At 45.8% G+C, this 27,328-nt stretch overlaps 1 protein-coding gene across 2 annotated transcripts; it reads left to right on the top strand.

The window, feature by feature from the left end:
* The first annotated feature begins 1,156 nt into the window (after positions 1-1,156).
* On the top strand, positions 1,157-27,328 carry LOC147852229 (phosphoinositide phospholipase C 6-like). Of its 2 annotated transcripts, XM_087334170.1 has the most exons (9): positions 1,157-1,261; positions 1,497-1,766; positions 1,868-2,064; positions 2,508-2,643; positions 3,367-3,827; positions 3,899-4,016; positions 4,117-4,257; positions 26,653-26,739; positions 26,988-27,328. In XM_087334170.1, exons 1-9 carry the CDS (start codon positions 1,247-1,249, stop codon positions 27,276-27,278), a joined length of 1,716 nt encoding a protein of 571 aa, XP_087190296.1. In that variant the 5' UTR covers positions 1,157-1,246; the 3' UTR covers positions 27,279-27,328. The 2 variants fall into 2 exon arrangements, with proteins under 2 accessions (XP_087190296.1, XP_087190295.1); XM_087334169.1 differs by lacking the exon at positions 1,157-1,261 and having other exon boundaries at positions 1,269-1,766.

The following is a 27,328-nucleotide window of genomic DNA, read 5'->3' as shown; positions in this document are numbered from 1 at the left end:
ATTTTCTCGGAATACCCATAAGCTTTTCGCAAGTTACAAGAAAGCTAGTTCTCTCTTCACTCGGATGACCCCTCCCCCCCACCCCACCCGGTAAGCTTCTCGTTATTTTCTCGGAACGCCCCCAAGCTTTTCGCCAATTACGAGAAGGCTAGTTCTCTTCGATCGAATGTGCTCCTCAAAAGCTTCTAGTTGTTGTCCCTGAATGCCCCGAAGCCTTTCGCTAGTTAGTGGAAGGCCACTTCTCTTTTCCGTTGAGACGAGGTCCCCGACATAAACTTCTCGCTATTTTGTCCGAACTCCCTTAAGGGGCCCCTAAGCTTTTCACGAGTTCTAATTCTGTCGAGTGTATTGTCACAAGGTCAACTCTGGGGCCTCTACCCCTCCCCAAGTGGAGACGTTGAAAATGACCCCCAAGCAAAGACTTTTGACCAATTCAGAGCTCTCTCTCTCTCTACATGTCTCAATGTTGACATTGTTGTGTCTTGTTTGTGTGTGTTAATAAAACAAGGTCCTCCCCCGAAGCCTTTCACCACTTAGTGGAAGGCCACTTCTATTTTCCGTTGAGACGAGGCCCGCCACATAAACTTCTCGCTATTTTGCCTGAACTCCCCGAAGCTTTTCGCGAGTTCGAGTTCTGTTAGGTGGATTGTGGCAAGGACAACTATGGGGCCCCTACCCCTCAACCCTAGGGGAGATTTTGACAAATGACCACCAAACAAAGTCTTTTGACCAATTAAGAGCTCTCTCTCTCTCTCTCTCTCTCTCTCTCTCTCTCTACACAATTGAATGTGGGCACTGTTGTGCCTTGTTTGTGTGTGTTAATAAAACAAGGTCCTCTCCCGAATGGCCCGAAGCCTTTCGCCACTTAGTGGAAGGCCACTTCTCTTTTTTGTTGAGACGAGGCCCCCCCACATAAACTTTTCTCTATTTGTCCCCAACTCCCCTAAGCTTTTCATAAATTCTAGTTCAGTTGGGTGGATTGTTCCAAGGTCAACTCCGGGGCCCGGCCCTCCTCAACCCAAGTGGAGACGTTGACAAATGACCCACAACGAAAGTCTTTTGACCAATTCAAGACCTCTCTCTCTCTCTCTCTCTCTCTCTCTCTATACGACAGAACGTGGACACTGTTGTGTCTTGTTTGTGTGGGTTAATGAAACAAGGTCCTCCTCCGACAGGATGCAGAGAGGAAACGATCAGACAGAGTATCATTCCTTGCTAGCTAGGAGAAAGAAGAGGGCATTTGGTTATGGACCCTTGCATAGTATTAAGGAAAGTTTAGTAATAACAGAAGAGAGATTAGCCAGAAACTGAGTAATGATATTGCAGAGAAAGAGCAGATTATTTATGTATATATATACGAACTTAACATTGGAGTGGTTCATTGATTGATTGATTGATTGATTGACAGATTGATTGATTGATTGATTGATTGAGTGAGTGAGTGAGTCAAAATGCTAGCATTGAAGAGCTGCATTTCATGTCTATCATGTCACCAGTTCGAAGAAGACCACTCGCCTCCCGCTGAAGTGGTAGAGCTCTTCAGAAAGTACTCCCAAAACGAGTCGCATATGACGGCAAGCCATTTGGAGAAGTTCTTGGCTGAGGTTCAGTGTGAAAGTATTCCCGATTCGGAGTCGCAAGTTCAAAACCTCGTGGATAGGGTTTTCAATCTGAAGCAGAAGATCAAGCAAACACCATTGTTTTCCTTTGATGACTTCTTCGGATACCTCTTCGATGAGAACCTCAATCCACCTATACATGGCAAGGTAGGAGCAGGTTTTGCTTTAAAATCTAAACACATCTTATTAATACACCGATGTGGATGTGTCAATATAACATTGAAACGTATGTATACATGTTGATACAGGTGCACCATGATATGACTCTCCCCATGTCACACTACTATATCTTTACGGGGCATAATTCTTACCTTACTGGTAATCAGTTAAACAGTAAGTGTAGTATTCAACCCATTATTGACGCTCTGAAGAGAGGTGTCCGAGTTATCGAGTTGGATTTGTGGCCAAATTCCAGGAAAGATGGCATCCATGTGAAGCATGGAAGGTATGATTAAAAAGCAGCCCATGGTTTTGCATTTCCATAACGCTTTCAAGTCTTTTTATGAAACATAAACATGACCTTTCAGAGTCAATAGGCTTGAGTTTAATCACTTCATGGACAGTGAGATGGGTAGACATATAATGTATGCCTGGATAGCTATGGTCGGGACGCAAATATCCAGGGTTAATTTCATGGTACATAAAGTGTGAGCACCTATCCTTGTGTGATAAAGATTAATCCATTAGGTTATGGATGGCTATGTGGCTAAATCAAGCCTGTAACATAACTATGGTCTGGATAAAGATCAGGGTTCATAGTATATAAAGGACCAGCTACCCTTATGACCAAATGACTCCTAAGGGTTATGTGTATGCTCATAACAACATTGTTTCTAACCATCTAATCATTATCCATGCCTTGATGTGGTTACCTATTGTGTCGATCAGAACTTTAACTCCACCTGTGGATTTCAAAGAGTGTATCCATGCTTTGAAGGACTACTCTTTCGTTAAGAGCAAGTATCCCGTGGTCATCACTTTTGAGGACCATCTAACATCTTCCCTACAAGCAAAAGCAGCAAAGGTACATAGTTCCTTTCATTATATTTGAATAGCTTTATATGCATGCGGTCGTTTATGTCGTTCCCTAGTTCAGTAAGGGCATGAACATGTATATACAAATGAAAGGATCTGTCTGTAAATGCTTGTCAACAACGCATGGAAACAGCCCCTGGTTGATAGAACAATCCAGGTATGGAAATGGATCTGTAATTTCGGGAAAAGGATTAGCTCTGAGGGTTGGGTCTAGCGAATCTGAACCCAGAGACCGTCGATGGTCTGCCTGAGGTGTTTCCATGGTGATGGCAGGCCTTTTGCGAGCCTTTCGGCAGAGGGGTGTAGAACATCATCACTCATGGACAGTGAAAAGCCATCTCAGACCATGTATGATGCTTGGAGGAAACATGATTAAGTGGTACAAAGATAACTTTGTGTAGAACTAGGTTAATTTAGGGTGGTGAAGTAGTTCCTCTGATACAAATAACCCTGCTCCAGGACAAGGCTTTTGGGAATGCTTGTCCATTGCATGTAAACTATGCTGGGTGGACGCATTGTTAAGTGCTATGAGAAAGATGTACCAAGGACTAAGCTCCTGGATGGTCAAATAGTTGTTTGATATATGCACACACATTATCCACATACTTTAGGAAGAAAGAAACATGGGACTGTTTTGGCATGAAAGAAACTGTTGAATTTCTATGGAGAGACGTGATATTAAGGGCATTAAGGTTTTTGGACTGTCTTGCAGATCGTTCATCAGGTCCTTGGGAAGGTTCTTTACTGTCCTCCCCAGTCACATGAGGGTCTAGAAGAGTTTCCATCACCAGAGTCACTGATGGAGAAGATCATAATTTCAACAAAACCACCAAAACAGTATCTTGAAAGAGTGCAAAATGTCAAAGTGAGCTCAAGTATACAAGTTGAACAAGACAACTTATCGGACAGTGATGAAACGGCAGAAAATCCTGACAACGAACAAGAGGATTCATCGGTGACATTTTCTGGACCCCTTGATTGTTCCGATGAGGGCATAAACTCTCCAGACATAGAACCTCCTGAATATAGAGATATGATTGCAATCCGAGCCGGAAAACGTCGAGGTGTATCTTTGAAGGATGCTCTTGCACCAGAACCTCATGTAAAAAGGGTTAGCCTGAGTGAAGCCGAGCTTTCCAAAGTAGCCAAAAGACATCCAGATGCAGTTGTGGGGTATGTAGTAAGTGGACAAATGCCATGAATATCATGCATTCAGAATGTGATTTGTATATCATTTGCTTCAGGTTTACCAGGAAGAACCTACTTAGGATATACCCAAAAGGCATCCGTGTGAACTCATCAAACTATTGCCCAATGGATGCATTGTCACATGGTGCACAAATGGTGGCTTTGAACATGCAGGTCTGCAATGGTTCTAGTTAAGCTCATTTTTCTTCTCAATCATTTTAATATATTGATTGAAGATAATTTGAGGCTACTGCTTTTGTTTAATGTATTTCAGGGGTGTGGAAAACCACTTTGGTTACTTCATGGTTTATTTAGAGCAAACGGAGGGAGTGGATATGTCAAGAAACCCGATTTCCTGATTGATCAACAAGCTTTTAATCCGATGCAGCCTCGTCAAGTGAAGCAAACTTTAAAGGTACATCCTTTGCGATCAGCAACAACCTATCTCTATATGATAGTTGGGTACTAAAAAATAAGAAATTCTTGTTTGAGCATTGAAACGATTTGTAGATACAGAGGAGACAATCTATGGGCAAAGGTTGCACTAGATCACAATTTAGGTGTAGGAGTGAAAATGTTCGGCTAAGACTCTGACCAAAGTTTTGAAAGCAACTTTGGGTTGCAATAACATAAAACAAGTTATGTTTGCAAATGTGCTGCCAACATAATATGCCTAGCAGTAAATAATGATCTAGGTTCAAATATAGAGTAGGTCATGAGTTCAGATACATATCATGTTATAAATATAATGTGTGCATGTGTGTGTATGCATTGAAACAGCTAGTAAATGATGATCTAGGTTCAAATATAGAGTAGGTCATGAGTTCATATACATATCATGTTATAAATATAATGTGTGCATGTGTATGTATGCATCGAAACAGCCCCATCATCCTAACCATGCTGATGGTGGAAATCCTACCATTCATTTGCTTTCGACTCGATATTTATCTTATGTCGATAAGGGATAGACCTCTCGCTACTTCATTTGTCATAAGTATGTTGCGGAAATTGTTCCTTATGATGACTTCAACTTGCGAGTTGCAACCTGATATCATCTACATTCACCTCAGAGGAAGCTTGTCTCTTTTTAGTTTCGATTCCCGACTTGTTCATTTGTAGAAATTTGGATCAATTGATGGTATGTCCAAGTGTTTGCAACTCTTTAACTTCTCAATTTGAATTCGTGGAATGTGGCTCGTATTTGCAGCTCAAGTCGGTGTTTTTAGTTCATGAGAGAAATAAATCATCGGTCCAAGATTGTTACAAAAGGCTAGCTGTTAGGGCATGCGTGTGAGTGTTCGAGTCCTTTTCCTATTGCCGGTTTTGTCAAACATGTTATAATCACAATCTCAGTTTAAAGAAACAAATTGACATGCATGCATGTATGAAGGCAAAACTGATGATACAATTAGGATATTGATTTCTAGTGTATCATGGAGCACGAATATGACACATCAGTATTGACTTTTGTTGAGAATCAAACCCAACTTCCCAATGAAATGGCTTTCACACTAGCAGTGGACACAGTAGGCTAGTCTTGTAAATAGTAGGAAGGTTAGTTGGTACTTAAACCAACCCTTTGTAACCAAGTTATTGTTGGATGTATTTCATTCTTGTCTAATACAACTTCTTGTTCTTTGTCTCTAAGTTCTCTCTCTCTTTATTGTAATTACCTTACCCTAGTGGTAAGTTGTTAGCACTACAAGCATTATGTTGTGGGTTCGAAACCCAACTTCCTTACCTCTCTATTATATACTTCTTATATATCTCTTAATTCACTAGATGCCACTGTGGAATGTAAGGGTTGAACCAATGATCACCTAGTCTCCATTGGGCAACCTTACCAACTGAGCTACATCCATTGGGCTAAGCTCTCTCTCTCTATATATATATATATATATCTCTTAATTCACTAGATGCCACTGTGGAATGTAAGGGTTGAACCAATGATCACCTAGTCTCCATTGGGCAACCTTACCAACTGAGCTACATCCATTGGGCTAAGTTCTCTCTCTCTCTCTCTCTCTCTCTCTCTCTCTCTCTCTCTCCCCTTCCTTTTGTTTCACACACACACATGCACATTTCATTGCATAGAATCATATCCGATGCTTTACATGGTATCCGAGCGCATGGTAGCTTGATCCAAGCCCATTGCCTTCCTAAGCTCATTTTCAAGAATAACCGGTTTATCTCTATAGCAACAACCTGCACAGTTTGTATTGACATAGAGAAGAAGAAGAAGTTCAACATGAACACTCAGATGGGAAGCTCTTCCTACAGAGAAACTTGACATAAACAACTTTGCATCCTAGGAGTACAAGATGCACCAATACCTTGTCGGTCAAGGCTATTGGACTTACGTCAAAGGAGCACACAAAAATTAACCCAACACATGCCGACCACCCAACTTAGGAGCAAGCAGCAAGTCACATGTTGTATTGCCTTGCATCATGCGCCCATCATCACATGCTCAGCCACATCAAAGAGGCAAAAAGCCAAAAGAAGCTTGGGGCAACCTCAAGAGGGTTTTCACTACCAACACGGCCGCACACAAGCTTCAACTCCAACAAGAGTTCAACAATATACAACAGAGGGATATGTCGATCACCAGCTATACCTTGAAGATCAAGGAGCTGTGCGATGCCCTCCGATCGATTAATGTCATCATCGACGACGATGAAATGGTGCAAATATGTCTTGACGGCTTAGCACCACGATTCAACACGATCAAATCGACTATTCTTGCAAGGGAGAATCCTCCCTCCTTTTTCGACCTTCAGTCGATACTGTTGGTCGAAGAAAATCACGTTCGATAAAGGAGCAATGCGCCCGATGGTCAGATTCTCTACTCTTAGTCGAATGACGGAAGAGGATTCGGCTGAGGAAACAGAGGTCGATAGAGTTAGTCAACCTGAGAACACAATTCCCATCTTTGGTAGAAGGCCAGGAACACTCCTAGGGAGTTCGGTAGAAGGGGGAGCCATCCTACCAGACCAAGCCACCAAAACAACCCAATCGAATGCAGGTACTATGGAAAACTCAGCCACTACGAAGAGGAGTGTCGAAAGAAGAAACTAGAGTCAGCTTCAACCAGCTAACAACTCACGAACTATGCCACAAATTCCGATTATGACGACTATGGCGGAATGGCTGTAATGAGGCATAAAGCACACTCGATGTCAGCACAGGGTTCAACCAACACCTCTTCCTCAGACAATGTATGGTTTGTTGACTCTGGAGCATCCAATCACATGACGTCTCACGAAGATTGGTTCCAAGAGTTGAGGAAGCCTGATCGACCCGACTATGTCGAAACTGGGGATGACACTACGAATGCAGGTACTATGGAAAACTCGGCCTCTACGAAGAGGAGTGTCGAAAGAAGAAACTAGAGTCGGCTTCAACCAGTTGACAACTCACGAACTATGCCACAAATTCCGATTATGACGACCATGGCGGAATGGCTATAATGAGGCATAAAGCACACTCAATGTCGGCACAGGGTTCAACCAACACCTCTTCCTCAAACAATGTATGGTTTGTTGACTCTGGAGCATCCAATCACATGACATCTCACGAAGATTGGTTCCAAGAGTTGAGGAAGCTTGATCAACCCAACTATGTCGAAACTGGGGATGACACTACTCACCCCATTTGGCATGTCGGAAATATTCCATTCAAGAACGATGGCAAACAAACCTACCTTAAGAGCGTTTTGCATGTTCCAACCATCATGAAAAAATTTATTTCAGTCGATTAGATAGTAGAACAAAGCATGCAAGTGCAGTTCAACAATGAAGGGTGCTTCATTGAAAAAGAGGTTGACTCGTAGCTCATGGTCAACAAGAAGGCCGAATGTTCATCCTCAAGTCAAACGAGGTGAAGTCGACCATGTTTGCAAAGGCCTCAAAGTTGAAACCGACTTGAAATTGTGGCACAAGATAATCGGCCACATCAATCTCTAGAAGCTCCAAAACATGCAATCAAAAGGAGTCATCATCGAACTCCCAAATTTTATAGGAAGAGAGAGCATTAACATATGTGAGGCGTGCTAGTTCAGCAACAACAAACGACGACGACTTCCATTCCCAACAAAGAGGAATGTGAACAAAGGAGTCTTGGACGTAGTCCACCCTGACGTTTGGGGACCAGCACAAACAACCACATTCGGCGAATGCCAATATTATGTCACGTTCATCAACGACTTCTCCAGGCACACCTAAATCTACCCCATTCGGCAGAAGAACAAAGTGTTCGGATTCCAAAAATTTAAGAATGAAGTTGAAAAAGCCACAAGTTAGCATGTCCAATGCCTTCAATCAGATGGGGGTAAATAGTACTTCTCGGTTGAATTCAAAGCTTATCTCCGAAAGGAATGAATTCGACGAGAGTTCTCATGTCGACACACCTCAACAAAATAGAGTAGTCGAACGCAAGAATTAGCACATATTAGAGGTGGAAAGAGCAATGATGAACGAGAAGAACCTGCCAAAGTCGTACTAGGCAAAAGTGGCAAACAGAACCGTTTACCTTATGAATCGGTGCACCGCCTTAGGAGTGCACGATGTCACACCCCACAAGATTTTTTTTGGGAAGAAGCCGGATTTATCCCATGTCAGGATATTCAACTCAATCGCTTATGTACATATTCCCGATGAGAAGCGACAAAAGCTCGATCCCAAGTCGGAGAAATGTATCCCCGTAATGTACTCACTTGAACAAATAGGGTACAAATATTACAATCCATCTACCCAAAAAGTTCGAGTGAGTTGGGACGTCGTCTTCAACGAATCGGCATCCTGGTACAAACCAGAGACAACTCCAACTTCAACCTTAGTCGACCCACACTCGACCGACCAAGAGATAGAAGACGAAGATCGACTCAGGCACATGTTTGAAGAAAATCCAATAACGACCAATTTGAGTGGACCTCAAGAGCCGCTAAGCGATCAAAGCACATCTCGATCGAGTTCGAAACTAGATAAAGGGAAGAAAATCCAATTACGACCAAACTTAGTGGACTTCAAGAGCCTCCAAGTGATCAAAGCACATCTCGATCGAGTCCGAAGCTAGATAAAGGGAAAGCCAAAATGCCAAAGTACGAGGACCCAATCAACAATGAGTCGACACACTCACTCGATAGTGACCTCGACGACCTTCATACTTCAATGATCCGGACGAATGGTGTAAAGAAAGCTATTACCACTACCAACGAGAAACTCCATCGCTCCACGAGAGAGAGAAACCTTGTCAGCTGATTCAGCTACGACGACTATATGGCATATCACTATGCCTTTATGATGAAGGTGGCGATAGTTCGAGAACCAGAAACATTGTCCAATGCAGCTAAGGATCCACGATGGATCGAAGCAATGAACAAGGAGATGTGGGCGTTATGCAAGAACGAGACATGGGATCTCATCCCTCGTTCTCCACATAAGGAAGCAATCGACTGCAGATGGATATATAAAATAACATATGTTGGGAAATCGGTCTCTCCGGATGGGATCCAGTGATGAATAAAGAGAACCCGGTGAGAACTAGAAGAGATCCGGAAACCGGAGGAGACCCGATGAGAACCAGAAGAGATCCGGAAACCGGATCGGTGGACCCGATGAGAACCGAAAGAGAAGACAGATTTGTAAATATGTCTTGAATAAGCCCATTGAGGCTATATTTGTAAATAGCCCTAATTTCATATAACTATAAATATGACTTAGGGAAATCACTTTAGTGTGTGATTGTGTTGTTGTCATATTGTTGTAACTGTTGTATAGAAAGAAAGAAAGAAAGAAAGATATATTAACGTCTTCTAAGGCCAAATTTGGCCCATGAGACAATTGGTTTACAACAAAAGAGTATTTATCCAGTCATCATACCTAAAATAAAATAAAGTAAAAAATAGAACTTAAACTAAAAGAGTTTTAGTAGTGTACAATATGTAGTATACTCGAAAGTGACTATACACTAAGCCTAATTTTATTTCCACCCAAGCCTCTCGAAAAGAAGTGGGGGGTCAAAGGGTCTTGATGTGGGTTCCAATTTAGAGAGTGCCCTAGCCATGGCTTCTAGGCGGTGTAGCTCACATTCCCTTATTTTCAATATTGCTTCCACATCACGTCGAGTTGCTTTGAAACCCGGCACCTGAGGACGTCTGGTTCTTCTCTGGTTTTCTGCCTCATCAATGGAAAGGCCGAGTGGTGCAAGTGTGTCGGCATTCGTTGTCTCCTCAGGTTCCTAAAAAACTTCATTTGTTACATGTTCGTGATCATTAGCAACATTATTGTCAACATTTTGTAACTTATTCTCTCTGTGTTGTTTTAGCTCTAGAATGTATTTGCCTAATTTCTTTATATCTAGAGTATCTAATAGTTTGGGAAGGATGGGAGACGAACCAAGTATGTCTTGGTATTTTGCCCTTATCTCGGCATAGGTTGGACACTTGCATGTAAAGTGGTACTCATCCTCTATTTCTATGTGACATAACCTACATATCCTTTCCTCCCTAGGGACTCCACTAGTACGACCATTCTCAATCTCAAGTTGGTGAGATGATATTCTAAGTTGTCCAATGGCAACCCTTAGTGCATGTGGTAAGAATACATCTAGATATTTTGGTCGGGTGATAAAACCTAACTCAAAGAAGTGCATGAAGTGTTTCTTATAGTACAACATTTTAGATAGGAGTGGCTCTAGTGGGGTGATCCATTTACACCGAGTGTAAATTTGCCATATTTCTTGGCGTATTACTTTATTGCGGTCCTCATGAGAGATTAAAGTGTTATCACTCGTGTGGTTGTACCTAAGGGGAGGTAGGTTATTAATGTCTAGACCATTCGCAAGAAGCCAACTCACCATCATGCCATACCATGAGCTAGTATAGCCGGACTCATACAATGATCGAGAGGCCTTAAAGGCTTGATGAGATATTCTATCATGTGGTTGGCTATGTATCCTATGAATGAAGACTACAAGTTGAAAAAGTGCCTCTACTAACATTGGGGCTAACGTGAACTCAACCCTAATAATGTCATGTGGTACAGTCGATTTGCTTCGGAGTTGGCGTGATAGCATCATCACCAATGGTCTCTCTAATTGCGTCCACATGAAAGATGGTAATCCTGGAGCCCAAACCGTTGATGCATACATGAGGGAGGGGGTCACTAATGAGTCAAAGAGCCACCCTTTAGTCCGTGGCTCTTGAAAGTGTGCTTGGTGGCATTGTCTCTCTAGGAGTGAGAGGGATGCATGTCCTCTCGTGAGTCTATCCTTCGCTGCCTGTGTCATCGAAAATTTACCTGAGCGGGCACTAAAAGTGACTCCGAGATAAACGTATGATCCAACCACCTCGACTAGGCTATGGGAGATAGTTAGGTGACACTTAGCTCTAACTTGGGCCGATGTGTGGAAGATAAGGACTTTCGTTTTCCCTAGATTCACTACCAATCCTCGTTGTACACAAAAGTCATCTAAGGCATTAAGGTGCCTCTGTAGGTCGTGTTCGGATTCAGAGAGTAAAACTATGTCATCCGCATAAAGCAAGATACGAACCTGTGTATCCCCAAGGACCACTCCGGTGCCTCCCTCACGAGCAATAAAATATGTGATCTCATCAATGTAGATCCCAAAAAGCGTCGGTGATAGGGGGCAACCTTGTTTTACACCAATAGTGCTAGTGAAACGATTAGATAGGCCACCTGGGCATCGGACACACCCGGACACTTGTTCATATAGTGCGTAGATGGCCCATACCATATCATTTGGTATCCTCAAGCTTTTAAGTCTATCAAACAACCGCTCTCTAGGGACTGTGTCAAAGGCTTTGCGGAAGTCCACAAAACAACAATATAATTTCTTCTTGCGAGCCTTAGTTTGGTCAATTAGGCATCTAAGTGTGAAGATATGATCAATAGTGGAGAAGGCTCGTCTAAAGCCAGCTTGTTCAGGTGCACGAAGGTTTAGGGTCTCCATATAGTCGCTAAGCTCTGCTTCCATTACTACACCATATAACTTAGCAAGGGTATGGCCTATCATAATGGTCCTATATGTATTTGGGTCCATGGGGTCCCCCCCTTTATGTATGGGGGCCACTGTATTCATAGTCCACTGTGGTGGAAAACCCTCCGCAAGGACACGATTGAAGATTAGAGTTAGCAAGGGAGCTAGGCACTCTCTCGCATATATAATGTGTTCTGCTCGCAATCTTGTGTGGTCCATGGACTTCCTATGTTGTAATTTCTTTATGACCTTCACGACCCTAGAGGTCGTGAAAAATGTCCCCGTGGTAGGCCGGGGTGTGGAAGGCATTGGAATGGGTGGTTGGTTTGGGATTTGGTAAAGTCTCTCTGTATATGTGTGCCAAGTTTCGGGATCTTCGATGGGTGTTTGTGGTCTTGGCTCCCGTAGTCTCTTCCATGCCGTGGCGCAATCGCTACTCATGAGCATATGGTAGAGTTCCCAGTATTGGGATGCCTCCCACGCTCGTCTCTTACGACGTGTCATCTTACGCATTTCTTTGCGAGCTTGTATGGAGGTAATACTACCATTGAGTTGTGATACTGTAAGTTGTTTATGTAAGTCCCTACAATCTTCGTCATACCATTTATTTTGTGGCATTGATCCTGATCTACCTTGATTTGAGTGTTTTGTATATGGGAAACTGCTAGCTGCTGCGGAGTGAAGGATGTGTGTGAGTTTTGTACTAAGGCTTTCTAACGGTAGGGAGGGATCAAGGGAGGGGAGATGGGCCTGAACATGTTGAGAGTATATGTCAGAGAGCTCATGTGTGAAATGTATTGTGGTGTGATGGCATGGTTGACTAGACTTGGTGACCTTAGAGATATCACATTTTAGCTCGAAGTATAAGAAACTATGGTCTACGCCAATAGGGCATGGGGCCACTCGGAAGGGTTAATCATGTGGGTAGCTTCAGGGCACCCTATTAGATAGTCAACTATGTTTTCCCCTCCTCCATGTGGGAAACATGTGAGCTCTTCCGAGCCCGGCCACTTAGCTAAACCATTATATATGACCATCCGGTGCCGACTGCCAAGTTCGAGTAGATGATGACCAAAGCTCATGGCATCCGCACCTTGATCCTTTAATCTACGTGTGGTGCCTATGTTTAAAGGATCAACATTTACCATTTCTAGGTTTCTATTCATCTGAAATACTGTGCATTGTCGGGATTGGGTTCTCGCATTGAAGTCTCCTACAAGAAATACTTCTCCTAGGGAAGAATATCGGATTATGTCATCCGATAGGGATTCGTATGGAGAAGGCCCATGTGGCATTCCTTCATCGACTAATCTCGTCAAGCCACCAATATTATAACGGGATCCTTTTGGGGGAAAGTAATAAATGGCGAAAAATACTGCCTGGTCTTTGCTTGTGGAGACTTTCACCCACATAAAGCGAGCTTTTGGGTCTATCTTCATTATTTCTATCCTATTATGTACCTCTCTACGAAACAGTATCGCGACACCTCCAGATCCCCTAGTAGTGTGTCAACGTGAGGTTTGTCTAAAAGCGGACTCCCAACGGAATCCTTCGACCCATGGGAGTCCTCTATTTGGGCTTTGATGTGTTTCTACCAAGAAAAGTATATCAGATACCTTTAGTATCTCCTCTAGGCGGCCGGGGTGTGCCCAGAGTGCGCCATTACAATTCCATAGGGTCATCCTAAGTGCATTTTCTGTCACATGGGCCACATGCCGTCAATAAGTAGTGCGATCATTTATGATCACTCGCCCGTCTCAATAAAAGGCGCGATGGCCTTCTTTACGAGCTTGCATAACTCGTGGCATACAACTCTTGTGATGCTCAATTTGCATCTTAATGAGGTCTTCATCGAGATAGATGGGGTCCCCATCCATTCCTCGAAGGATTGGTCTCTTCTTAAAGAAAGTGATTCTAGAGTCTAAGTCTTTAAATTGAAGGACTAAGGCTCTCTTCCTAGTTGTGTCACGCCCGACCCTCCATGCTTTGGTGATAGGTAGGGCCTCTATGTACCCTAACATTTTCCCAAGTGTTTGTGCGTCCTCATTTGGGGATGCACCTTCCTTGAGCCTAGTGACACGTACATTTAAGCGTCGGGCCTGACGCATTTTCTCTTCTTCAAGGGTGGTATTAACAATATTTTCATCTTTTATTTCTTTTTTAATGTTTCTTTTAACCACATCTACCCAACCCGTTTTAGCTAACTCTATGTTATTATTAACTTCCTCTTTAACTTTTTTAATTTCGTCCTTTATATCCTCTATAGAGGATATTTCACCGTCTTCTCGAGATACCTCGATGTCCTTAAGTTGTTTTTTAAGGTCGGTGTTTTCTACTTTAAGTTGTTCTATTTCGGCTTGAGGGCGTTTTTTTCCTCTCTATCTTTTTTCTTGTGGGTTTCGGTGTCTTTCACCCATTTTTTCATATCCATCTCTATTTTTGTTAAACGATTAAACATATCTAAAAAGTCCTCCTTACTTATAGCCTCGTCTTGTATATCCTTATGTTCCTTAGTTTGTCTAGACGTCATTGTGGTGTCAGTAAGAAAAAAAGGTAAAATAGATGGGTTCGAGACTTAGCTGAGTTTGTGTGTATGTCGCAATCACATCGACAATTTGTAGCACGCGACGAGCACACCAAAAGAACCCACCCACGAACTCGTCAAGAAAATGACACTTCACAACGTCAAGAGAAAACGGAGAAGAAACACCCTGTGACGGCGGCAGTCGTCAAACGACGGCAACAGACGGTCGACGATGGCAGCAGACGATGACAGCAGACGGTAGAAGACGGTTGCAGACGGCGACGGCCGCAGTCAACGGTAGTCGTCAGACGACGACATTAACCGGCGACAGCAACGGCAGAGAGAGCCGTTACACAGAGACGAGGAAGCGAGAGAGAGAGAGAGAGAGAGCAAACGGCGACGGCGACGGCGACGGCTACAGCGGCTGCAGATGACGGCGACGGTGATGGCGGAGAGAGAGAGAGAGAGATACAAAGTGATACTCTGTTGTAACCGCCATTGTGCCAAGAAACAGAGCTCGAGGTCGTTGCCTCCGAGTCTCTGATTGTACCCCTTCTCTTCATAGTGATAGTTCGGAGTCTGTGGGTTCCTGTGGTTTTTCCCTATTAGGGTTTTCCATGTAAACATCCTGTGTCATTTTCTTTGTGTACTTTCCACTTCCCATTTCTGTGTTTGATTCTTATAGAAGTGATTTACTACTCGGTTGTGGCCGAGTAATATTCCGTGCATTTCTCTTCAAACTGGTATCAAAGCGAACAACATAGAAAATGGAAGAATCTTAAAGCGGCATGTTCAAGCTCACCAGCTCCAAATACTCAGTGTGAAAGTCAAAGATAAACGACATGTTGGTGGTTAAAGATCTTTGGTTGTCAGTTCAGTTCGGAGACAAGAGACCGGATAAGATCGACACCACGGTGTGGGAGGTGAGGCACATGAAGACGACAGCATACATCCGGTGCTTCATCGACATGAGCCTGTACAAGAACTTCAATGAAGAGAGCAAGGCTCATGAACTCTAGGAGACTATCGGCATCATGTTCTAGAACAAGAATGTCGTTAATCAGGTTTCGGTATTTCGGAAGCTAGTGATGCTCTAGTACCAAGACGGCTCCAGTATGGTGGAGCACATGAATGTCGTCCAGGGGCTGATACACCAAGCAACCTCGTTCAAAGTACCTCTCTCCGATGAGGTACTTGCTCTACTCCTGCTCAGTTCCCTCTTAGATAGCTGGGAGACGTTAGTTGTCACGTTGGCCAATGCTAGGACGGAAGGAAAACAACTATCCCTAGTAAGAGTCAAATCGAGCTTGCTAGATGAGGAGGCGCGTCGGAAAGACAAGGAGGTGATCTCCGACGCCAAAGCCCTCCTTACCGAATCGGAATGCAGAAGACAAAGGAATCGGAGTCCCTAGAACTGGGAAAAGTCGAGGACACGGTCAAAGTCAAGGGGGAGGCCTACTTGCTTTTATTGCGGCAAGGCGGGGCACTTCCAGAAGAACTATTGGTATTTCGGAAGCTAGTGATGCTCTAGTACCAAGACGGCTCCAGTATGGCGGAGCACATGAATGTCGTCCAGGGGCTGATACACCAAGCAATCTCGTTCAAAGTACCTCTCTCCGATGAGGTACTTGCTCTACTCCTGCTCGGTTCCCTCTCGGATAGCTGGGAGACGTTAGTTGTCACATTGGCCAATGCCAGGCCGGAAGGAAAACAACTATCCCTAGCAAGAGTCAAATCGAGCTTGCTAGATGAAGAGGTGTGTCGGAAAGACAAGGAGGTGATCTCCGACGCCAAAGCCCTCCTTACCGAATCGGAATGCGAAAGACAAAGGAATCGGAGTCCCTAGAACCGGGAAAAGTCGAGGACACGGTCAAAGTCAAGGGGGAGGCATACTTGCTTTTATTGCGGCAAGGCGGGACACTTCCAGAAGAACTATCGGCATTTCCGGAAAGACAAGGGAACTGACAGTACCGATTCGAAGAAGTCATCAGACGGAAACGGTTTGGATCGGCGAGGCCCGGATTGGAAGGGAACGACGGCGATCACGGCAAGTGAAGAAGAACTAATGCTCATCACCGAGGAGAGTGAGTTGAACCTTGCCGTCGACGAGACAACGTGGATTGTCGATTCCGAAGCGTCGTTCCATCTTACCTCAGACCGGAAATGCTTCTCATCCTACACAACCGGTGAGCACGGCTGTGTCTGGATGGGGAATGAAGGGACATGCCGAATTATCGGCATAGGAGATGTGTTGTTGACGACATCAACCGGATGCATGTTGTTGTTAAAGGATGTCTGACACGTTCTAAAGGTTCGACTGAACCTTATATCAGTCAGTCGGCTAGATGATGAAGGTTACACAGGTAGCATCCGAAACGGTGTCATGAAGTTTTGCAAAGGGAGCTTAATCGTGGCTCGAGCCCGGAAGGTCAACACATTGTACTTGATAAATGCTCGGATATGCCGGGAAGAAGTGAACGTAGCATCCGACATTGCCGGTGAGCTGTGGCACAAAAGACTATGTCACATGAGTGAGAAGGGGATGAAGAGGCTTGTCGAAGACAACCTCATTCCGGTGAAGGACGTGCAACTTGAGAAGTGCACCGACTGCCTGGCCGGCAAGCAAAACCGCACCTCCTTTCAATCAAGACCATCGATGAGACGGAATGCACCACTAGAGTTGGTGCATACGATGTGTGTCAATTAGACACGAAGTCACATGTTGGATCGCAGTTCGTCGTGACGTTCATGGATGACCACAGCCGGAAGTTGTGGGTCTCACCGTTGAAGACGAAGGATCAAGTGTTATCCGTCTTCAAGGAGCTCCACGCAAGATTGGAAAGAGAAACCGATCGGAAGCTGAAAGCGGTTCGAGCAGATAACGGAGGAGAATATTGCGGGCAGTTCGAGGAGTATTGTCGTTCGAAGGGAATCCGGCTCGAATTCACTGTGCCGAAGACGTAGGAACTAAATGGGTTGGCTGAAAGGATGAACCGGACCATAATGGAGAGATTTTGGTGCATGCTCGCACATGCCAAGCTACCCAAGACGTTTTGGGCTGAGGTGTTGACGACGACGACCTATGTGATAAACAGATCACCCTTAGTACCCTTGGACGGAGACTCACCGCAGAAAGTATGGACCGGTAAGGATGTGTCTTACCAGCATCTGAAGGTGTTCAGGTGTCTCACATACGTGCATGTGGCGAAGGACAAGAGAGCAAAGCTGGATCCGAAGTCTCGACCATGCATATTCCTTGGATACGATGATGATGAGTTCAGTTATCGGGTGTGGGATCTGGTCGACAGAAAGGTGTTCCGGAGTTGGGAAATAGTCTTCATGGAAGACAAGACCATTGCCGACTGGGAGACGGAGAAGAAGGTAACGAACTCCGGATCATCCATTGAAAACCGGCTTGAGGACAAAAGGATATACCCGATTGAAAACCAGATGTTAGACAGTAACCAGATGACACTCGACGAGCCGGCCGGATACGGACAGGAAACCGAATCGACCGAAGAAGAAGAAGACACCGGAACTGGACAAGATCCAAAATCGGATGAGGATGAGGAAAAAACGGAGGAACTGGCAATCAGAAACCAAGGACAAAGATATCCTCTTCGGGAGAGAAGAGCCCCCCGAAGATTTCCGGATGCAGAGCATGTGTGCTAACCGATGAGAGGGAGCCGGAAAGCTTTGAAGAAGCAAGGGGAGACACCCACAGCCGCAGGTGGTTGAGTGTCATGCAAGATGAGATGGATTCCCTGCATGAGAACCACACATACGAATTGGTGGAGTTGTTGAAGGGAAAGAGAGCACTCCGAAGCAAGTGGGTGTACAAGCTGAAACCGGGAGACACCGGAAATCCACCAAGGTATAAGGCCCGAATCGTGGTGAAGGGCTTCCAACAGAAGAAAGGAGTAGACTTCGATGAGATCTTTGCCCCAGTAGTAAAGATGACATCCATTTAGACGGTATTAGGCATAGCGGCAAGCATGGACCTCGAGGTAGAGCAACTGGACGTCAAGACGGCATTCCTACACAAAGACCTCGAAGAAGAGATCTACATGCATCAACTAAAAGGATTTGAGAAGAAAGGGAAGGGGCACTTCGTGTGCCAACTGAAGAAGAGCTTAACGAACTGAAGCAAGCTCCTCGGAAATGGTACCGGAAGTTTGACTCCTTCATGACCCCGATCAAGGGTACCACAAGACGAAGGCCGATCACTGGGTGTTTGTGAAGAAATTTGATGAAGGAGATTTCCTGATATTGCTCTTGTACGTGGACGACATGTTGATTGTCGGACGAGACCAAGTCAAGATACGGATGTTGAAGAAGGCCCTTAACCGAACCTTCTCAATGAAAGACTTGGGTTCGGCGAGACAGATACTGGGGATGCACATCATCCGGGACCGGTCGAAGAAGCAATTGTGGTTGTCACAGGAAAAGTATGTGACAAAGGTGCTTCAGCAATTTAACATGTTAGAAGCAAAACCAGTTGGATCGACACTCCCGGCAAACTGCAGATTATCCGGTAAGCAAAGCCCGAAGACAACGGTAGAGAAGTCGGATATGATGAAGATTCCATATGCCTCTACGGTCGGGAGCTTGATGTACGCAATGGTGTGTACTCAATCAGATATTGGATACGCAGTCAGAATGATGAATCGGTTCATGACCAACCCTAGAAAAGAGCACTCGAATGCGGTAAAATGGATACTCTGGTACTTGAACGGGCACTTCATGATGGGAACTGAAACGCTCCCTATACGCAACGCTCGGCCACAACCGAGCTTAGAATCATACACAGAAAAACGGGAAATGAAACGCACGACACAAAGAAGAGAAGAGTACACAGGATGTTTACGTGGAAAACCCAAACTAGGGAAAAACCATGGTAGCCCACAGGCTGCAAACTATCACTATGCTAGAATGTACAACAGTGAGTTTACGGAGGCAACGACCTCGTGCTCACGATCTTCGCCACAGGCAGCGGTTACAATAGAGGCAATGACCTCTTCCTCTCTCTCTCTCTCTGTACACAGTAACGCGCTCTGATCTCGCGCAGACAAGAATAACAACAACCTCTAAAAGTTTGCCCTAAGTAATATTTATACTAATATGACTTTTCGGCTATTTACAAATATAGCCATGATGGACTCTCAAAAACATATTTACGAATATGTCTCTTCATCCGGTGAGCACTCCTCACCGGGTCTGCACCATCCGGCTCTCCGTAGCCGAGTACTCCTCATCCGGTGAGCACCGGGTCTGCACCATCCGGCTCTCTGTAGCCGGGTACTCCTCATCCGGTTCTCACCGGGTCTGCACCATCCGGCTCTCCGTAGCCCGGTACTTCTCATCCGGTTCTCACCGGGTCTGCACCATCCGGCTCTCCGTAGCCGGGTACTCGTCATACGGTTTCGCTGTTCTTCTCCCTTCCCATCCGGAGGGACCTGTCTCCCAACAAACTCCGCCTTCACTCCGGCATGGGGTGTCTTACTAGTCTGATCCTCTTCCGGCATGCATCCAGCTTGTCGGGTGTTAGGACTTTGGTCAGCATATCTGACCCATTCTCGGTCGTGTAGATCTTCGTCAGTGCGAACTCCTGGTCATCTACTCTTTCCCGGATCCAATGATATCTTCGCTAGATATGCTTTGTCCGGGAATGGTAGGCCGCATTCTTAGCAAGGTGGATGGCACTTTGACTGTCGCAATAGAGTCAGTATTCATCTTGCCGGATACCGAGCTCTCAGATGAAGTCCTTCATCCATAATATTTCCTTACCGGCTTCCACAGCCGCCATGTACTCCGCCTCCATGGTTGACAATGCAACTGTCTTCTGCAGCCTCGATTGCCACGAGATAGCTCCCCCTGCATATGTCATCACATACCCGGATGTAGACCGGCTGGTATCCACATCAGCCGACATGTCCGAATCGGTGAAACCGTCAAGTTGAGGTTTTCCGGAGCCGAATCGGAGACACATATTTGAAGTGCCCTTCAAATACCAGAGTATCCATTTGACCGCGTTCTAGTGCTCCTTGCCGGGATTGCTCATAAATTGGCTCACGACTCCGACTCCGTATCCTATATCCGGTCGGGTACACACCATTGCGTACATCAAGCTCCCGACGGCAGAGGCATATGGAATCTTCATCATATCCGCCTTCTCTGCTTTCGTCTTCGGGCTTTGCTTACCGGATAGCCTGCAGTTTGCCGAAAGTGTTGATCCGACCGGTTTCGCATCTGACATGTTGAACCGGTGAAGCACCTTTGTCACGTACTTCTCCTGTGACATTCATAATTGCTTCACTGACCGGTTCCGAATAATATGCATGCCCAGCATCTGTCTTGTCGGACCCAAGTCTTTCATTGAGAAGGTCTAGTTGAGAGCCTTCTTCAGCATCCGTATTTTGACTTGGTCCCATCCAACGATCAACATGTCATCCACGTACAGAAGGAGTATCAGGAAGTCGCCTCCTTCGAACTTCTTCACAAACACGTAGTGATCGGCCTGCGTCTTGTGGTACCCTTGATCGGTTAGGAATGAATCGAACTTCCGGTACCACTTTCGAGGAGCCTACTTTAGTCCGTACAGGCTCTTCTTCAGCCGGCATACCAGGTGCTCCTTCCCTTTCTCCACAAATCCCTCCGGTTGCTGCATGTAGAGCTCCTCTTCGAGGTCGCCGTGAAGGAATGTCGTCTTCACGTCTAGCTGTTCTACCTCGAGGTCCATGCTTGCCGCTATACTCAGCACCGTCCGGATGGAGTTCATCTTTACTACCGAGGCAAATATCTCGTCAAAGTTCACGCCTTTTTTCTTCTGGAATCCCTTCACCACGATCCTGGCTTTGTATCTTGGGGGGTTGCCGGCATCTCCCGGTTTCAACTTGTACACCCACTTGTTTCGGAGTGCCCGCCTTCCTTTCGGCAACTCCACCAATTCGTACGTATGGTTCTCATGCAGGGAATCCATCTCATCTTGCATGGCACTTAACCATTTGCGGCTGTGGGTGTCATCCTTCGCTTCTTTGAAGCTTTCCGGCTCCCCCTCATCGGTCAGCAAAACATGCTCTGCATCCGAAAATCTCTGGGGCGCCCTTCTCTCTCTGAGAGGATATCTCCGTCTTTGGGCTTCGGTAACTGGCTCCTCCATTTGCTCTTCATCCGAATCCGATTCGGGGTCTTGGCCGGTTCCGGTTCCAGCTTTGACTACTTCTTCAGCCTGTTCGGTATCCTCACCGTAACTGGCTGGTCCTTCGAGTGTTAACTGGTCTCTTGTTGGTTGGGTCTGCTCATCGTAGAGTAGGTCCTTACCGATCGACTCGGAGTTCATTATCTTCTTCTCCGACTCCCAGTCAGCGAGCGTCTTGTCCTCCATGAAGATAATATCTCGACTCCGGAATACCTTCTTGTCGACTAGGTCCCACACTCGATAGCCGAACTCATCGTCACCGTAACCGAGGAATATGCATGGCCGGGTCTTTGGATCTAACTTTCCTCTCCGGTCCTTAGCTACATGCACGTACGCGAGACACCCGAACACCTTCAGATGCCGGTAGGATACTTCCTTACCGGTCCATACTCTCTGTGGCGTGTCTCCGTCCAAGGGTACTCAGGGTGATCTATTTATCACATATGTCGTCGTCGACAATGCCTCAGCCCAAAACTTCTTGGGTAGTTTTGCATGCGCTAGCATACTCCAGACCCTCTCCATTATGGTCTGGTTCATTCTCTCGGCTAGTCCGTTTAGTTCCGGCGTCTTCGGCACGGTAAATTCGAGCTGGATTCCCTTCGAGCGGCAGTACTCATCGAACTGCCCCCGGTATTCTCCTCCGTTATCTGCTCGAACCGTCTTCAGCTTCCGGCCGGTTTCTCTTTCTACTCTTGCGTGGAGCTCTTTGAAGACGGATAGCACATGATCCTTCGTCTTCAACGGTGTGGCCCACAGCTTCCGGCCGTGGTCATCTATGAACGTCACAAAGTACTGCGCTCCGGCATGTGACTTCATGTCTACTTGACACACATCCGTATGCACTAACTCCAGTGGTGCATTACGTCTCATCGGTGGCCTTGGTCGGAAGGAGGTCCGGTTTTGCTTACCGGTCAGACAATCAGTGCACTTCTCCAAGTGCACGTTCTTCACTAGAATGAGGTTGTCGTCTGCAAACCTCTTCATCCCCTTCTCGCTCATATGACACAGCCTCTTGTGCCACAACTCACCGGTAGTGTCGGATGCCATGTTCACTTCTTCCAGACATAACCGGGCACTCATCGGGTACAATGTGTTGACCTTCCCGGCCCGAGCCACAATCAGGCTCCCTTTGCTGAACTTCATGACACCGTTCCAGATGCTACCCGTGTAGCCTTCATCATCTAGCCGACCGTCTGATATCAGGTTCAGACGAACCTCTGGAACGTATCGGACATCCTTCAGCAGCAACTTGCATCCGGTTGGTGTTGTCAGCCACACATCTCCTATGCCGACAATTCGGCATGTCCCTTCATTCCCCATCCGGACACAGCCGTGATCACCGGCTAAGTAGGATGAGAAGCATTTCCAGTCCGGGGTAAGGTGGAACGACGCTCCGGAGTCGACCACCCAGGTCATCTCGTCGCCGGCAAGGTTTATCTCACTCTCCTCGGTGATGAGCATCAACTCTTCTTCACTTGTCGCAATTGTCGTCGTCCCCTTCCGGTCCGGCCCCCTCCGGTCTTTACCGTTCCGGTCCGGTATCCGCTTCGAATCGGTACCGTCGGTTTCCTTGTCCTTTCGGAAATGCCGATAGTTCTTCTGGAAGTGTCTCGTCTTGCCGCAATAGAAGCAAGTAGGTCTCCCCCTTGACTTTGACCGTGTCCCCGACTTTTCCCGGTTCTGGGGACTACGGTTTCTTTGTCTTCCGCATTCCGATTCGGTAATGAGCGCTTTGGAGTCGGAGCTCATATCTTTATCTTTTCGACACGCCTCCTCATCTAGCAAGCTCGACTTTACTCTTGCTAGGGATAACCGCTTTCCTTCAGGCCCGGCGTTGCCCAATGATGTTGCCTGGTACCTCGTCGGCAAGAGGTACTTCCAATGATGTTGCCTGGTGTATCAGCCCCTAGAAGGCATTCATGTGCTCCGCCATGCTGGAGCCATCTTGGTACCGGAGTCTTACCAGCTTCCAGAATACCGAAACCTGATTAACAACATTTTTGTTTTGAAACATTATGTCGATCTTCTCCCAGAGCTCATGAGCCTTGCTCTCTTCATTGAAGTTGTTGTATAGGCTCATGTCGATGAAGCACCGTATGTATGTCGTGGTCTTCATGTGCATCACCTCTCATATCGCGGCGTCGATTTTGTCCGGTCTCTTGTCCCCGAACTGAACCGGCAGCCAGAGGTCTTTAACCACGAGCATGTCCCTCATCTTCGACTTCCACACCGAATAGTTGGAGCCGGTGAGCTTAAACATGCCTACCAACGATTCGTCCATTTTCTGTGTCGTTTCGCTCTGATACCATTTGACGGGAACTGAAACGCTCCCTATACGCAACGCTTGGCCACAACCGAGCTTAGAATCATACACAGAAAAACGGGAAATGAAACGCACGACACAAAGAAGAGAAGAGTACACATGATGTTTACGTGGAAAACCCAAACTAGGGAAAAACCAAGGCAGCCCACAGGCTGCAAACTATCACTATGCTAGAATGTACAACAGTGAGTTTACGGAGGCAACAACCTCGTGCTCACGATCTTCGCCACAGGCGGCGGTTACAACAGAGGCAATGACCTCTTCCTCTCTCTCTCTCTCTGTACACAGTAACGCGCTCTGATCTCGCGCAGACAAGAATAACAACAACCTCTAAAAGTTTACCCTAAGTCATATTTATACTAATATGACTTTTCGGCTATTTACAAATATAGCCATGATGGACTCTCAGAAACATATTTATGAATATGTCTCTTCATCTGGTGAGCACTCCTCATCGGGTCTGCACCATCCGGCTCTCCGTAGCCGGGTACTCCTCATCCGGTTCTCACCGGGTCTGCACCATCCGGCTCTCCGTAGCTGGGTACTCCTCATCCGGTCCTCACCGGGTCTGCACCATCCGGCTCTCCGTAGTCGGGTACTTCTCATCCGGTTCTCACCGGGTCTGCATCATCCGGCTCTCCGTAGCCGGGTACTCGTCATACGGTTTCGGCCTCGACCTATCGGCCTCTGCCGAGTTTGTTCATCAGCACTGTTCTTCTCCCTTCCCATCCTGAGGGACTTGTCTCCCAACACTTCAAGTATTTGCCTCCGATTCGGCTCCGGTAAACCCCTCATGGAAGGCTTTACCGATTCGGATATGTCGGTTGATGTGGACACCAGCCGATCAACTTCCGGATATGTCATGACCTATGCAGGGGGAGTCGTTTCATGGCAGTCATGGCTATAGAAGACAATTGTGTTGTCAACCACAGAGGCGGAGTACATGGCAATCGTGGAAGCCGGCAAGGAAATATTATGGATGAAGGACTTTATCGGAGAGCTAGGGATCCGGCAAAAGGAATACCGGCTTTGTGCCATCCACCTTGCAAAGAACGCGGCATACCATTCCAGAATGAAGCACATCTAGCACAAGTACCACTGGATCCGGGAGCGAGTTGAAGATCGAGAGTTCCTGCTGACGAAGATCCACACGGAGGAGAACGGGTCGGATATGCTAACCAAGGTGCTGACACCCGACAAGCTGGACGCATGTTGAAGCGGATCGGACTTACAAGTCATCCCATACCGGAGTGAAGGGGGATATTGTTGGGAAATTGGTCTCTTCGGATGGGATCCAGTGATGAATAAAGAGAACCCGATGAGAACTGGAAGAGATCTTGAAACCGGAGGAGACCTGATGAGAACCGGAAGAAAGACATATTTGTAAATATGTCTTGAATAAGCCCATTGAGGCTATATTGTAAATAGCCCTAAGTTCATACAACTATAAATATGACTTAGGGCAATCACTTTAGTGTGTGATTGTGTTGTTGTCATATTGTTGTAACTGTTGTATAGAGAGAGAGATACAGAGCGATACTCTGTTGTAACCGCCACTGTGCGAAGAAACAGAGCTCGAGGTCGTTGCCTCCGAGTCTCTGATTGTACCCCTTCTCTTCATAGTGATAGTTCGGAGTTTGTGGGCTCCTGTGGGTTTTTCCCTATTAGGGTTTTCCACATAAACATCCTGTGTCATTTTCTTTGTGTACTCTCCACTTCCCATTTCTATGTTTGATTCTTATAGAAGTGATTTACTACTCGGTTGTGGCCGAGCGATATTCCTTGCATTTGTCTTCAACATATAATGTCGATGGCTCAGTGAACCACTACAAGGCACGACTCGTAGCTAAGGGATATGCTCAAACACACAGAGTCGATTATGAGGAGACCTTTGCTCTGTGGCAAAGATGACAATTGTTCAGACAATCATTGCACAACACTTGCAGTTGCTAAAGGGTGGCACCTCCATCAAATGGACTCTAGCTCGGAACCTAGTGTTCCACGCGCACACGAAGCATATTGAAGTGCATTATCACTTCATCCGAGAGCGTGTTCGGGCTGGAGATGTTAACCTGTAGCACATCAGCACGAACCTTCAGGTGGCCGACATCTTCACCAAAGCCTTAGGAGTCGACAAGCTCAAGCAATTCATGGCGGACCTTGGCCTAATGATAGCCGCATTGCCAAACTTGAGGGGGAGTACAACAACTAACGAGTACAATGCAGCAACCGAATACCAGTCGATCGAAGCCGACTGAGGGGACTCTAAGACACGCCGAACAAGGAGTACGAAACAATTGAAGCTGAGCCATCCGACCATCCGGCCATGGAGCCGTGAAATCTAGAAAGCCGAAACGAGTCAAAACAACGAGACAATCTCTTCAGCGACCAGAAGTTGTGTTCGAAGGGGCATGTTGAGAATCAAACCCAACTTCCCCAATGAAATGGCTTTCACACTAGCATTGGACACACTAGGCTAGTCTTGTAAATAGTAGAAAGGGCAGTTGCCCTAAGTTAGTTGGTACTTAAACCAACCCTTTGTAACTAAGTTATTGTTGGATGTATTTCATTCTTGTCTAATACAACTTCTTGTTCTCTCTCTCTCTCTCTCTCTCTCTCTCTCTCTCTCTCTCTCTCTCTCTCTCTCTCCTTTTGTTTTACACACACACACATACACATTCCGATGCACACAATCATATCCGATTCTTTATAACTTTGATGTCATATTTCACTTACACTCCATATGAGATTGATTCCCTTGCAGGTGAAACTTTATCAAGGAAAAGGATGGCGGAAAAAGTTTACAAGGACTCATTTTGATTCATATACACCTCCTGACTTCTATGTAAAGGTAAGTATACATACCTATATCATCATCATCATCATAGTGCACATGCATGCATATACATATATAGTTGCATCACTATTTTCTTCATGAACAAAAACTTTGATTTTGTAAACTTTATATTGTATGTGCATTTCACAATATGACTGGTTTTAAACCTCAAATATGAATGACTAACTACATCATCATCAACAATAACAACAGTAACAACATACATCATTATTGTATCACTGACATAAAGGAGAATGTTATAGGTGGGCATTGCTGGTGTCAAAGCAGACACTGTCATGAAGAGGACACAAACTATAATTGACAATTGGACCCCTCATTGGGATGAGGAGTTTGAGTTCCCTCTAAGAGTACCTGAGTTGGCCCTCTTAAGTATTGAGGTGCTCGACCATGACCAGGGCAAGGATGACTTCGGTGGACAAACTTGCCTTCCGATTTCAGAACTAAAGCCTGGCATTCGAGCCGTTCCGTTGTATGATATAGACGGAAGCGATCTTTGCCCTGTCAAGTTGTTGATGCGTTTCGATTTCAATTGAAACCTCTTGTGACAAAACATCATTCGTTGTTATATCGTATCTACACGAAC

This window comes from Azolla caroliniana, unplaced genomic scaffold (assembly GCF_043228905.1).
Source record: "Azolla caroliniana isolate FFs.n. ecotype wild unplaced genomic scaffold, voAzoCaro1.0.p SCAF_18, whole genome shotgun sequence".
Classification (NCBI taxonomy): domain Eukaryota; kingdom Viridiplantae; phylum Streptophyta; class Polypodiopsida; order Salviniales; family Salviniaceae; genus Azolla; species Azolla caroliniana.
Note: the sequence above shows the minus strand (reverse complement) of the source record. Positions and strands in the feature narration are given on the sequence as shown.

What these genes read in the sequence shown, in the direction of transcription:
- LOC147852229 (XM_087334169.1), top strand. Translation starts at nt 1,452, where the DNA reads ATGCTAGCATTGAAGAGCTGCATTTCATGTCTATCATGTCACCAGTTC. An exon ending in CATCCAGATGCAGTTGTGGG is followed by an intron (nt 3,828 to 3,898) that starts GTATGTAGTAAG and finishes CATTTGCTTCAG; the next exon opens with GTTTACCAGGAAGAACCTAC. An exon ending in TGGTGGCTTTGAACATGCAG is followed by an intron (nt 4,017 to 4,116) that starts GTCTGCAATGGT and finishes AATGTATTTCAG; the next exon opens with GGGTGTGGAAAACCACTTTG.